General features: G+C 45.2%; 1 protein-coding gene across 7 annotated transcripts in view; it reads right to left on the minus strand.

Moving 5' to 3' along the window:
• Positions 1 to 12,544, minus strand: part of Cd44 (CD44 molecule (IN blood group)) — an 85,672-nt gene extending 73,128 nt beyond the window's left edge. For 2 of the 7 annotated variants that reach the window (XM_070032596.1, XM_070032598.1), the window contains exon 1: positions 12,263 to 12,543. In XM_070032596.1, the coding sequence (XP_069888697.1) occupies positions 12,263 to 12,338 (76 nt within the window). In that variant the 5' untranslated portion in view covers positions 12,339 to 12,543. Of the gene's footprint in view, positions 1 to 12,262 lie in introns of all 7 variants that reach the window. The other 5 variants (XM_070032595.1, XM_070032597.1, XM_070032599.1 and 2 more) reach the window with 5 other exon arrangements.
• Between the last annotated feature and the right edge of the window lie 2,198 nt (positions 12,545 to 14,742).

Below are 14,742 nucleotides of genomic sequence, written 5' to 3' on the forward strand. Positions count from 1 at the left end.
CTAGGGGCTATTTCTAGTAGACTCTTGTTGGAGCCTTTTGTTTATACCTGGGTTCTATCTTATCTTACCTGCCCAGGTAGTTAGCCTATTTGTTCCCTTGGGTATGAGTAGTGGGAAACTTGAGTGTGGCAGAGTGGGCTGGCTAGCCTGGGCATAGAATAGAATATTCTTGACTTGGATACTGTGAGCAGGACCCAGTGGGGCCGTGTGTGGAATTTTTTTTTTTTTTGAGAGGCACAGAAGAGCTTCTAGTGGCAGCTGAGAATGCGGAGGCTTCAGGGCTGATAAAAGTTGTAATTAGCGTGCATATACAACACTTTCATCTTCAAAGCCTTTCTGCACATTAGCCAGCTATTTCTCCTATCACCCCGCATGGGTGAGGCGTCATTTTTGTCTTCTCAGTTTCCAGATGGAGAAGGTGATGTTGAGAAGGAGGCCCTTTGCCAGGAAGTCTGGCCCTTGTTCAATCAGAAGAGATTCTTGGCTCCCAGCATCTAACTTCACTTGGGTGTTGGGAAAACAGAATGGGGGTGAATCATAAGGGAAAACATAGTGACTGAACCTATCCTCTAGGTTCAAGATTGTTTTTAGATTGTTCTAGAAGAAGGTGGAGTCCAAGATATAGCTAGTTGTCTACATTCAAGAATGGGGAAACTCCCAGATGAATTCTATACACAGCTTCCAGAAATATGGACTAGAAAAAGTCTGCTGCTGTACTCTGCTGTACTCCCATGATTCACAGGATCATATTCTCCAGATTTTGCCCATGGCAGACATTGCTAATAGATCACAGCACTCTGCAACAGAGCCAAAGTTTGGCTTCTTAACACAGCACTCCAGGCAGCCTCTAGTCATCAGTAGAAAATGTCACATGAGTTGAGATGCTATTTGCTATTGCTACAATGCGTTTGTTTGGAATTTACTCTCCAAGATAGGTAAAGATATCAAAATTCTCTCTCTACCAATGCTGGGGCTGACCTGTTTCCAAACTCTAATTATCACAATCTGACAGAGTGAGTCATGAGAACTGAGTCACTAGGGCAGAAGAATTGGGTCCTGTGCATAGTGCCACCATTGCTTGATCATTTGGGATCTGTTGAGCCTGATCCCTTCAATAGGGAATCTCTTATCCAGGCAGGTTGACCTCTTTTCTGACCCCAACCACGCCTCACTTTTTACTTCATGAATCTCCTTTCCCTAGGGTTCTCTTCTCTCTCTGTATCCATCTGTTTCCAATACTCAGCTCATTTTTAGATATTAGAAGAGGATTCCTACATGAGCACAAGAGTTACCTTACAGAGTTTACTTGGCTTTTGTCTGATTGCCCAACACATTGGCTTGATATTCTTTCTTCTGGATGATTCTCTCACCTGCTTAATTTTCTGTTGTTATTAAATTGTAAGGGTTCTGAGACCATGAGGCCTTCCATCTCCCTTGCTTTCTTCCCCAGTGCAATCACATTATACACTTTAGTAATTTGAATAGGTCACTTTGTCACCAAGTTAAGACTAAGGGAAGAACCAAGCTGAAATGTTAACCTTCTGCTGGCTGTGTGGATTCTCATTTTTCCTAAAATGTGAATTGGCTGGAGGTATAGATGAATGACATGAGAGCCAAACCTATCTGGAATTTTATTTTAATTAATGGTTAGTTTAGCAAGGCATAATAGCTTATATCTCTCATACTAGCTCCTCGGGAAGCAGAGAATCATGGTTTGATGCCAACCTAGGCAAAAAGGTCTGTGAGATTTCACCTCATCAATAAAATCTTTGGGCATGGTAGCATGTGTCCATTATCCCACTTAAGCAGGAAGATTACAGTTCCAGCCAGACCCAATTAATAAAAACAAAACTAAAACTAAAATTAAAATCAGAAAGGGCTAGAGATGTGGCTCAAGTAATAGAGTGCTTTGTTAAAAATGGTAAGGCCATTCTTACCTTTGAGATAACTCCCTTCCAGTCCATTGGAAGTGTATTCCTTTCCTAATAAATTTCTCTAACACTTTAAACAAACAAACAAGTAAAGTTCTAAATTCAAACCTCAGTATCACCAAAATAAGTTGATAATCGATAACTCAATAAAAATCAGTAAATAAGTAAATAACTGACCTAGGCTAGATTTAAGATCAAGGATAGCCTTTGAACAAACTCTTCAGCTATAAAGTCTGCATGGTTTCTGCTCTTTTTCTCCTAAGAGTTTCTCTGTTTTGAGAGGGAAGGAAAAAAAATCTTAGCAAGAGCCTAGAAGGCTCTCTGTAGAAGCAGCAACTCACCATCACAGAAGCCTTCATTCTGTATTGATTGGGACTTATATAATATATATGTAAATTATATATGATAGATATGTAATAGATGTCTGATATGTATAGATACACATCTATTTACATCTACACACACACACTTCTTTCATTTAATATTCTCCTATTGTTTCCCATAGGATACTAGAGCTTACCTTGTAGGTACTGCTTTGGCTTGTTCATTTTATTCCAATATATCACAAAGGTTCTTTGAGGGAGACAGAAAAATCCAAGGTACTCATGAAACTTCAAGTGACAGACACAATCTTTTCTCTTATTTCAGGAGTTGGTTTTTCTGGCCACCCAAACTAATTTTTTTTTTTTTTTAACACAGTTTGAGGTAGGGAGCATTGCATTAAGATCCTGTTGGGGCTGTGGTGTAAGCTGCCTTTGTGGGACACGTAAACCTCTCCCACCTGCACTTCTTCATCTGTCCTCTCTTTACATAGCAGGGTAGTTGGAGAATTTCTATGGACAGTATGTAATCGCTACAAGTCATTTATATTGTGCCATTCACAGTGTAACTGGTCCCATATGCCTGTTTCTGAAGTGGATTAATAATTCACTTCTGACATTTAATACAAACCAGACATCACTTTTTTTTTGGCACTACATTATAGTACTGTTAATTTTGCCACCAAGTTTTATGGAGTTTTAGGGTCTTAGTGGGCCCACAGGGTGGTGAATGTATACAACACAAGGCCAGGCAAAGTCTTTGGAAATCTACCAGAATCCACCCTCATTTTACACAAGGAAAAATGGAGGCAAGAGAGCAGTGAAGAGATTCGCTCAACATCACAAAATGCTTCGGTAATGGAGAACAGCAACACAATAAAAACCATTTCTATTCTTGGGGAGCTTCCTGTGCTAGACACATTGCTTTAGAAATCATGTGTTAAGTTTCATTCTAGACACTTAACACCTGCCACCGCCTTAGCTCATGGTACTCTTGAACAGCAGAGAGGGGTTTGTTTCATGGTCTTTATGCTTCTTCACCAACCGCTCTCTGGAGCCAGGACCTCTCATCCTTTCTGCCCTACACTTAATATCTGCTCATAGAGAAGAGCTTTAGTCTAGTTTTGTCAGCTAATGTTTGAAAAACACTTTTCTATTCTTTTTTTCCTTTATCATGTAGTGACTTAAAGCTAACATCTTTTATCTAAGGGCATGATTTTGGCCAGATGGCCAGTTGCAAAGGTAAAGGCTAACAGGGCCAGACCTTACAGGAAATCAAGATCTCTATTCTAGGAGACAAAACACAATGAGCTCCAAATAACTCCTGCTTTGCCTAATGTGTCAAACCTCAAGACAAATTCACATACAAACTGAAGAGTATGATGAGAAAAGAGATTTCAAAAGAGCTTGAGATTCTCTACAAAGAGCACTAGCTGAAAAAATGTTTTTAAAAAAATAGACCAGAAAGAGAAATAAAAGTTGAAAAAGAATTAGCCAAAGCCTATAGCAATCAACCACTAATGGTAGATGATAGAGGCTGCTTTGTTGAGTCAAGTGGAGGAATGTTATTCACTCAGTCAACAATCTAAATATTTATTGAGCACTTACTATAGGGTGAGGAAATGTGTCCACAGCTGAGAGCTACAGTGCATACTAAAAGATAAAGAGGCCTAGGCTTTTCCCTAAGAAACTTTAGAACTATTACACACCGAAGAGATAGCCCTTGAATGTCTTTGTTCAAGAAATAATTATCAGAAGGAACAACTAGTATATCTCAGGAAAATAGAATATCACTTAGAAGTGCCTAAAGGGATGAGCCCGACTTCTTAAGCTGTTAACCTGAAAACAACCAGCTTCACCACCGAGGATTCAATGCAAAGACCTACTTCAGCTAGATTCACCTAAATTCTTAATTGCACTCTTACAGAGCGCTTGTCCTCTCCTAGCAGTTGAAGACCCCACAATTCGTTGGTGGCTGCAGAGCTTAGGTCAGCTGATCTTTTGCAGACACTGCAATGGTGATGATGCTCAGCTCTGATGGACTTTGCTTTTTTTTTTTTTTTTAATTGGGCTCATTCAGCATTGTTAAGGTCACTAAGTCAGATGTCCCCCATGGGTTTTGCCTTCTCCCTTCTTTGGTGGCTTGTTTTTTCAGCCAGGGGCACCCAGAGAAACTTACTTGTTCACTTGCTAGACCAAACAAATGAAGACCATGTGGTTTGGGCTAGCACAGGGTGGAAAGACTTGAGTACCCTTCTACTTTGGGTTGTTTTTTGTGCACTGGGTCGTGTGGCCTGACCTGAGAAAAGTCTCCTTTCAGTTCCCTTCCTTTCCTCATCAATTCCAACTGCTACAGAGAAGGCCATGGAACTAAAGACCCTTAAGTAGAAGGCAAAGATTTTGCTACTATTCAGCTGACTTATTTCCCTGCTTTGTCCAATCACAAGTCAGTATTTAATGATGGAAAAATGCCAATCAGCAACCTCCACCCTTCAACCAGGTGAGAAATAATGAAGTGATAATGAACAACCAACTCAATTCACCATCCCTTTCAGTACGGAGTCCTCCTCAACTTCCCAGGACATACAAAAGCTTCAAGCTCCTATTCAGTGAGGGGAATGAATGAGCCACTCAGAGCATGAATGGGAAGAAGTTTCCATTACCATTTCTTTCTCCTCCATTTTTCCAACTCCAGTCCCCTCCTCAGACATGTTTAAAAATGGAAGGCAAAGCCAATCTGCTTGTCATCACCCTCTCCACAACTGATTCCTAAACAGTTTTTCTTAATTAAAAAAAAAAAAAAACACCACCATAGTACTACTAGGTATAATCACTTAGGTTCCTAGAGTATTGTTGTATCTTAATGTATGAAGACAATTACTGCAATTTAGTAACTGTTCAAATGCTGTATTTTTACTGTATTACTTCCCAAATTGAGACCTTGGCCATGCTGTTTAAATTCCCTGTGCCTCAGTTGCTTTGTAGGTAAAAGAAGAATGGTAATAGCAGTCTTCATGAGATTGGTGCATGAATTAAATTGGTTGCTGCACAGAAAGCTTGAGAATGTCAACGACATCTAATCAACTTTCTGTGCTAGCCGCTATTACTAATAGTAACAATAAATCTCAGAAATATGCCACTAGCTACAGCAAAGCAAATGCAAAAGGTATAAGAGCTCTCTAGCACCATGAACTTAGAACCATCACCAAGTGCATCCTGCAATGACACCATAATAAATGTTCAAAAACCACCAGTCATGTGAGCAACCTTTCCCTCTCCCCCTGGAGTCTTGCAATTAACCTTTACTCTCAAAAGCTGAAGACCTTGAGGAAGTTTTTTGGGGACCTGAGTTTTGCAAATCACCTTTGGGTGACTCAGTCCCTCCTCACTCACCCCGGGATGTGTATCCATATGCCCACACTTGCCTTAGGAGGGATACTTGCTCAGGAGGGCACACCTAGACAGCTGGGGCCACCCCAAACGCAGGGAGCAATGACTCTGTGAGTTTCTCTACCCATCCCCTGAACTTGTATGATTCCCTACCTCAGAGTCTCACCAGGCAGTGATGCCACTGGGAGATAGGACCCACCTACCCTGGCTGTTGGCAGCTTTCCACTTGGCAAGGTCCATGGAGAGGAGGGAAATGTGCTCCCTGTCATGTGCCAGGCTTCTTGATGGACTTAAACCTTTTGGAGGCTACAACAGTTCCAGGTTAGACAGCAGCTGGTAGAAGATGGGAAGAATTTTCTGCAAAATCGATCTGCTTCTCTCTCAATCACCACTACCCTCCAGAAGCATGTACAGGGGTTTGAGGGGTACGGGGTTCTCACATAAGGATGTCACTCTCAAGAACAGCAATAATCATTAAACCTCCAAGCTGACCAGTGCTGAGGAGTGTTTTATTTTGAGGTTTAAACTCTGAAACACTCTTACACCTTTGGCAGTTGGCTCTCTTATTCCCATCTCTGCTCAACTATCCAGTTATTCCGTCTTTCAACTGGCATCACAGCCAGTAGCCACTAAAGCCACAAACAGACAGTGAGTGAGGTCTCTGCTTGGGGAGACCAAACCTGAGCCAATCCTTAGGCAGATGGCCAACTATCCATGCCCATTCTTAGCCCTGCCCAGAGCAACACAGAAATTACCACTATTGTCAAAAGCATATAAATTCACTTGCAGTTTCATGTGATGGCCAGTATACTTCTATTTAGGTGCATATAGTTATTTCTATATTCTAAAAATTCATTTCATTTCAACAATTACGGGTCACCACTAAGGGCTAGCACTTGTGGTCAGGGACCACAAAAAGTGTATGAGATCTAATCGCGACTATCAGGAGTTCCTGTAAGGCTGTGGAAGGCAAGGAAGAGAAACACCTCTTCATTTCCTCTGGTTCCCTAACTCCTTCTTGGCCAGTTTGGAATAAGCACACTTTTTAAAGACAAATTTCAACTTGCCAAGTGAATGGCCTGTGGAGCTCAAATGTATAGATTTTCCTAACCAACCCTTGTGTCCCTATTCAAGCAGACACAAAGGAAATTGAGTCATCTGCTACTTGGTGTGCAAAGCCTGAATTTCTTCCCTCTGAGGTAGCAAAGATCCCCTTTGAAAACCATGCAGTGAGGGCAGCATGCACCACCAGCTTGGGTCCATTCTTTCATAAGAAACACTTCCCTCTCTGGCTCTGGGTGGGGTCTGCTGAAACAAAGTTACTGAGGAAACACAATTGTGGCCATTGTCTTTTTCCCAGCTCCCCTCCACCCACTTCTGTCCATCTGAAAGCCTCTAACACCGAAGTCTGATTTTTTTTTTTTTTTGGGTCCGGTTGTGGGGCCTGAACTCTGGGCCTGGGCGCTGTCCCTCAGCTCTTCAGCTCAAGGCTAGCGCTCTACCACTTGAGCCACAGCACCACTTCCGGCTTTTTTCTTTTTGCTTATGTGGTGCTGAGGAATCGAACCCAGGACCTCGAGCATGCAAGGCAAGTGCTCTACCACTGAGCCACCTTCCCAGCCCCCGAAGTCTGATTTTGATATCTCTCTTGAGTGGCCATGTGTCATTGAGAGCTTCACATTTGGTTTTGCTCCAAGATCCTTAACATCCTTAACATTGTGTATGTGTGTGTGTGTGTGTGTGTGTGTGAGAGAGAGAGAGAGAGAGAGAGAGAGAGAGAGAGAGAGAACGGGGCTTAAACTCAGGGCCTGAGTGATGTCCCTTAGCTTTTTTGTTGTTGTTCGAGGCTCGTTTGTGTACTACCACTTAAGCCACACCTCCATTTCTGGCTTTTTGATGGTTAATTGGAGTTGAATGGACTTTTCTTACCCTAGCTGGCTTTAAACCATGATCTACAGATCTCAGCCTCCTGAGTAACTAGGATTTAGAGGTATGAGCCACCAATGCCCTGCTAATATCCTTGACTATTATAGAGGACCATGTCAACCCACTGCCTGGTACCTCAATACTTCCCCTTACTGGGAGCACAGGCAAGCCAACCCACCAGTGAGCATGAGACTAGGGATTGTGTGGGTCACTGCATCTGAAATGCCTGCAGGGGCAGTGTGAGAATGTCTTTAGGGCCTCTTTCTTAATGTTCAGGCACAGAGCACTGCCCCAACTTGTCTCTAAGATGAGAAGCAGCCTCTCCCTGTTTTCCAAGGCTGCAAATGAGAGCATGTCTAGAGGGCAGCTGGACTCTGATAAGGAAATTGACTTATTTTAGCAACAAATAACTAGGTTGGCATCTCTGACAGCTGTGGCCAAACCTAAGGAGAGACAGGTCAGAACAGGGCAGGGCAGCCAAGAGCCCACAGCCTTTGCGAGGGTGAAAAGCCGTTCCCTCCAGGCCATAAAGGCCAAAGGGGACATGGAGGGTCGGAGACCCATACTCAATGTCCATAGTCTTCCAAAGGCAAAGAAATAACAAATGGAAACAGCACTGAAGTCTAACTGGAGTGACATTAGACAATGGCAAGTCCCCACTGCACTGCTGTGTTCTCGGACAAACCACGTCATCTTTCTGGGTCTTGCATGGTCCCTGAGCTCTCTTGCTCAGATCCTTAGATCTCAGTCTTTTGAGTAGCTAGGATTACAGGCATGAGCCATCAGCATCTGGCCTATGAGTCTTCATTTCTTGATCAAGAAAATGGAGTTAAGAAAATACTAGTAGCCGGGTGCTGATGGCTCACACCTGTCATCCTAGCTATTTAGGATTCTGAGATCTGAGGATTGTGGTTCTAAACCAGCCCAGCTCGGGCAGATAAGTCCATGAGACTCTTCTCTCCAATTAACCATGAGAAAATCAGTAGTGGTGCTGTGGATCAAGTGGTAGAGCACTGGCAGAGCTCCGGGACAGCACCCAGGCCCAGAGTTCAAGCCCTACACCTGACAAAAAAAAAAAAAAACGAACAAATAAAACCCAAGAAAATACTAGTACAAGAAGTGAAGGGAAAGTATAGCTCAAGGGGTACAGTACCAGCCTTGAGTGACAATATAAAGTCCTGAGGTCAGTACCATACTGAGATACACACACATACCACACACCACATACACACACACACACACACACACACACACACACACACACACACACACACACACCAGATTGTGGGGGGGGTGATACTAGCACATAGGGCTAGCACACAGGGGGTAATTAAGACAACTTATGCTAATCACCAGTTCAATGCCTAACATAGAGTCAGTACTCAACAGGAGATATTTCCTAGGGAGGGTCTTAGGACAATACTTTGTGCTGGACCATCTGAGTCCATAGCAGACTGGCAGGTTTTTAAAACATGAGTGCTCCTTAACCACCCAGTGATGTTTCAGGAGTTTTACAATGAGACACTGAATCTTTTTCAAATAACTTTGCATTATGGGAAGACACAGACATCATTATTATATTAAACTCAAAGTGGGTGTATTGTCAAGGAAAACACACAGTTGTCATGAGTGTGTGAGATAGAATTTGAGGTGTTAAAGAACACAGGATCCCTTATCACAGTCAGGGGTGGGAGGGGGTAGGGTGGGGATCTTACAACCCTCAAAACAGGGTTACTTCAGAAAATGAATGTGAGACAGTCCCTCAGAAAGGAAGTCACCAGCCCATTTCTTTCTCATGATCTGCTTCCTCTTCGGAAAAAGGAGGGGTTTTACTAAATGATCCTTAGCATATCCATCTCTGAGTCTCCTACACTGAATTAGTTTTTTCTTGAATGAATGGACTAGAGAGTAGTCATAAACTAGGAATTTTGGTATCCCAGTAGCCCCTCCTACATGGGGGGTGAGTTGGAAGAAAATGGAACCTTTTCCTACCGGCTGCAAGCCTATAACACCTGCACTGGTCAAGATGCTTTCTTTGTAGGAAGTAGATCTCCACCGTGTGCCAGGGGAAATAACTGAATTAAATGACAGGGGGTTGCTTCCTAGTTTCTTCCCATGGGAAAACATAGCCAAAGCTTGAACTCCCGGCAGGAGGAGGCACCTCTAATACTCAGTGGGAAAGTTGTGAGCCAATCCCAAGCCCCAGGGCTCTGAGAAGCACCCCCACTTACTCAATACCAGGGGTGTAATTCCCTGGTTGTGACCTCTCTTCACAGGGGAAAGTAGATCTGTGCACACTCATTCTAGATACCTGTTCTCCAGCTCTGAGTTGATGAGTCCAGTATTCCTTAACCGCCTTTGGCTACTTCTATATTTTTTGATTTCGGATACAAAGACTAGACCAGCTGGGTGTAGATGACTCACGCCTTTAATCCTAGCTGCTCAGGAGGTTGAGATCTGAGGATCAGGATTCAAAGCCAGCCGAGGAAGACAATAGGATAAAATTATCTCCAACAATCTGATCTCCATTCAAAGCTTATCTCCAGCCAAAAGCCAGAAGTTTGGCTCAAGTGGCAGAGCCTTGAGTATAAAAGGCAAGTCAGAGTGTGAGGTCCTGAGTTCAAGCCTCAGTACCAGCACAAACCAAAAGCAAACAAAGGCTGGACAGTTTCCAAAATTTCCTAATGGTTTTCTGAAGCCCATCACTCCCAGAAAAGAGCAACCACAGTGCCTTTCCTCCACCCTCCCTTTTCTCCTTTCCCCTTTGCTGGCTGAGCCACTAAACCTTCTGCTAAGTCATGTCTCCTTTCCAAGTCTCAGTTCCTTTCTAGCAAACTTACAAGCACGTGAAAGCCAGAGCTCAGGCAGTCACCGCTGCTGGCACTCCACTGTGCTTTCTTCGAATGCTGCTGCCCAAAGGGACCTTGCAAAACCAAGGTTGGAGGGAGCCCCATGGTTTCTAGGAGAGCCTTGAGTGTCAGGGTGGCCCTTAAGAACTAGGGGAGGGCTTTTCAGTGGGGAGAGCCTTGAGTTTGAATCCTCAGAAACAAAGCAAAAGACAGTGGTAGCTTGCCAACAAACTTCCCTAGAAGCAATAAGAAACCTGCACAGCCTCTTTCCTCTGAGGAAGTCCCCAAGCCCTCCCTGCCCCTTTTCCCTCCTCTCTCCCACCTCTGAGCACCAGTTCCCTTTAGAACTTCCCCCAGGGCCTCCACTCTATCTGAATTCCCCCATCCCCCCATTCCTTCCCTACTTGGTCTATCCCATGCCTTCTAGCCCATTCTAAATCTAAGCTCTGGACCTCAGTGAACTTTATTCAGCCTCACCTCTGACTGTGTGAATACCTGCAAGTTACTAAACCTCTCTGAATCTTCTGGTCCCTCCAGTAAAACTGGCCTAATTAGCAGATAGTTCTCACTGGGCCACTGTGAGGGTAAAATGAGATAACATGTAAAGGATTTAACCCAGAGCCGGTTGCAGTGCAAACTGTGAAAAGAATCAGCTAGTTTGGAGAGCTATTATTACTACTATTGTTCATGTTACTTCAGCTTCAGAAATCAAATTTCTAAATCCCTACCTCTTCCTAGTTGAAGACACCCAGGGCAGAGGGAATCTCTTGCCTGTTACTCCCTCTTCCATGTGGATTTAATAAATACTTGCTGAGGAGAATCCACCATAGGCTGGCTTAATGACCCAGCTGGCACTTCTTAAAAGAAAAAATTAATTTTGCTAGCGATAAGCAAATCAGCCATGTAATTATCTGCTCCTATACAGACAAAGAAAGGGAACACTAGATGGGGAGCCAGCTGGAAACCTTCACGGGAAGCCCTTCCCCTCCACAACTAGCAAAAGTCACTAAATCCTGTTTGGATGGGATATTGAGGTCTCTGCTGTGGTCCCTGATATGGGCCACCTTAACATTTAGATTTCTCCCAGACTCACTGGCAGTAGTAGGAGGTTAGAAGGATTGGTCCAGCCATGGTTTCTCCTAGGTGTCCCGGCTGACTTAGACTGGAATCTTCACCACAGAGATACTGCAAGCTCCCCACAAGCCATACAGTGGTCATTGGCTAGAGCTGAAACTCGGCCCGGGGGGGTGAGGAGTTGGGGAGGGGGGCGCGCTACTCGCCTCTTCCCTGGGAAGCCCAAGGTCAACTGTTCTCCCCTAGCAGCTTTCTGGCCACCTGGCTGACAGCAGCGCCCCCACCCCGCCTCTCCCCCGCCCCGACTACCACCGATCTAGACACCAGCAATTTTCCCAGCCAGCCTGGCACAGCCCAGCCAAAGAGGGCGAGAAATCCATGGAGCCCAGGGTCCTCTCAGTCCACAGCCGCACGCATCCAGTACAGTTACTTGCTTGCCATGTGCTCAGGCGCTAGCGACCTCGCCCAAAGCCGCGCGCGCCGGCAGCCTGCCCAGCAAACTTTCTCCTCCTCTTTTCTCTTTTCCTTTCAACAAAACAAAGAAAGAAAAAACTGGTGCTTCCCAACACCATGCTTCTCCTCCGACAGCTTAGCGCAAATCCTCAGCCCTGCTTTCCTGAATGAACCCGATCCAAGTCTCCCTAGCTCCCACTAGACGGCAGTTTCGCCTCCCTTCCAGGGACGGACGCAGCTAGTGGGGCTGCGGGCAGGGCAGATCTGGGCACTTCTAGGCTCCCATTCACCGGCTGCCCGAGCAGCAGCGCTCACTCACCGATCTGTGTCTGCGCCAGGCTCAGTTGCACCAAGCAGTAGAGTCCCCAAGCTGCGTGCCACCAAAAGTTGTTCATGGTGTGGGAGCGAAGCGAGGGATCGAGTGGAACCGGAGGGTCGCGGTGCACTGGGGTGGGTCCCCCCGGGGACTGGCAGAGGACGGGGACGAGGAGGAGGAGGAGAAGGAGGAGGAAGGACCGGACCTGTCAGAGGCTGGGGGCCTTGGGCAATGAGGCCGCCTCGGAAGTTGGCTGCCGTTTTTATTCGAGGGTTGGAAGAGTGATCTAAGAGGGAGGGAGGGAGCGCTCGCAGGACACACCCAAAGCGAGGGGGCTGTGACTAAGCAGCCAGGGGAGGTTTAAAGAGGTACTGGCCCGCCTTCGCTGCCCCTCTGTCCCCGCCCTGTTCTGAGTAGGGGCTGCCCCGGCGGGTGCGGGGTGGACGGTGGGCCGTCGGCGTCGCCCCGTCACCCTCTGCCCGGTGCGCCCCAGGACGCACCTGTCTCCCCTCTCCCGCCAGCCCGCCCCTGCTGCTGCCCGGTGATGGAGGGCCGCCTCTCCCCGCTGAGTTCAGCCTCCCGCCTCGTCTTTCCCCGCTCAACTTCTTGGAATCTGGCTGGGGGGGGGGGGGGTGGGGAGGGATGAGTCTCTGGATTTCCCAGGCTGCTGGACGTCCTGGGAGAGGAGGCGGGGAGAGCCTGCCCTGGATGGTGGGGCTTTCCCAGGCCATCGCTTAGTGTGTGTGTGGTGGGGGAGGAGGGCGGGGTGGAGGGACGGCGGGAGAGTTCCCAGAGAACTCAGCCTCCTTTTTTTTCTTCTCCACAGAGAAAGTCCAGCTTCTTGCCCCGACTCCTGGGTGGTGGCCAGCCATGGGGGTGTTCACTCATTGCTCCCAGAATGGAATTTTTATCCTTCCACCCACCCACACCCATTCATCCTTCAAATACACTTCCTTCTACGTGTCCTTCTACCTATCCTTTTACACATTCTTCTAGAACTATCCATTCCCCCGCCAACCATTATCTGTCCGTAGCATTCGCGGATCCAACGGTCCATCCTTTTTTAACCTAACCAGTTCCTCCATCCATCCACCCACTGTACATCTTCTCATCCCTCCTTTTCTACATCTTTTTTTCACATCTCTACATTAAGTGGCATCTTCTCATGCCCTCTTCTCCATCCACCCACATCCCATCCGCCCACCCACTCTTCATCCATTGTCAACATATCCATCACCATATTACCCTTTCTCCTACCCAGCCACACATCCAATCCTCCCTCCCATTTACACTCCTATGAGAGCTATGCAAACATCAGTGTACTTATTCCAACCAGTAAATCTCAGAGGGGTAGAGATGGGCATTTTCTTTAAAAGCGGAAAATTCATCTTTTGAGTCGTAATTCCGTATTCAGTTATGATGAGGTAATATTTGGAACTCAAAAGCAGTATTATTTTAATGCAAACCATTGAAGGTAAATCAGAACAGACTTCTTATCCAAAGAGATCCACGGACATGCAAGTGGTTAGCAGTGGCTCTAGCAAGACCTTGAAGGAACCATGGAAGAACTTCTGACAGAAGGGAAGGTTTTTGTAATTTACTGAAAGAAATGAAAAGCTGCGAGAAACACAGCCAGTCAGCCACCCATCCATTCACTCATCAAACACATAGGTACCAAGAAAAATAATCCCTGGCCTTGTCTTCAGAGTCCTCATTCTCAGGTAAGCAATCAGGCTCACAAGGAAGTTATTACCCACAGTGTGAAATAGGTTGTAAGATAAAAATCAGCTCTCTGTAGATTTAAAAATATTTGGGGGAAAAATTGCACCTGTACTAAAAATACACATTTTCCCTTAAGCAATACATCTTAACAATGTTTTGCATATAACTGATGTGTGTATTATAAGTTACCTAGAGATTATTTAAGGTCTATGGGGGAATGTATATAGTGTGTACTCTAATACTGTACCAATCCATATGAAGAAAGCACATCTGGAGGTTTGGGTATCCCCAGGGAAGACCTAGAACTAACACCCTGGGATGCTGATGGATGACTACATGTTATTCAGGGTGCCATCAGTCCTATGATCCAGAGCAAGGAACCCCATGCCTTCCTGGGTCAGACTAGAGAGATTTCCCATGGGGGATGATAATTGAACTAGGTTTAGAAAGAGGAATAACTATACAGAACCTACAGGAACAGGTCACCGCCAGCAGTAGTCTGTAGTGAAGAAAAGCAAGGATTTAGGAACAGAATGTTCATGGTCAAGTTTTGTCTTAGTATTATATGACCTTGAAGGGGGCAAGGACCCTTGTATGTGTCAGTATCCTCAAATATACAATGGGCTTAATAATAGTTAATTGTGCTGCTTTATACAATCAGTGAGAATTAAAGCATTTGTATTAAATATATTAAATACTAGATGTATTAAATATATTAAATACTAGATGTATTAAATACATGTATTAAATACTAGATATAT

The sequence above is a fragment of the Dipodomys merriami genome, unplaced genomic scaffold (genome assembly GCF_024711535.1).
Source record: "Dipodomys merriami isolate MVZ:Mamm:240054 unplaced genomic scaffold, mDipMer1.0.p SCAF_21, whole genome shotgun sequence".
NCBI classification, from domain to species: Eukaryota; Metazoa; Chordata; class Mammalia; order Rodentia; family Heteromyidae; genus Dipodomys; species Dipodomys merriami.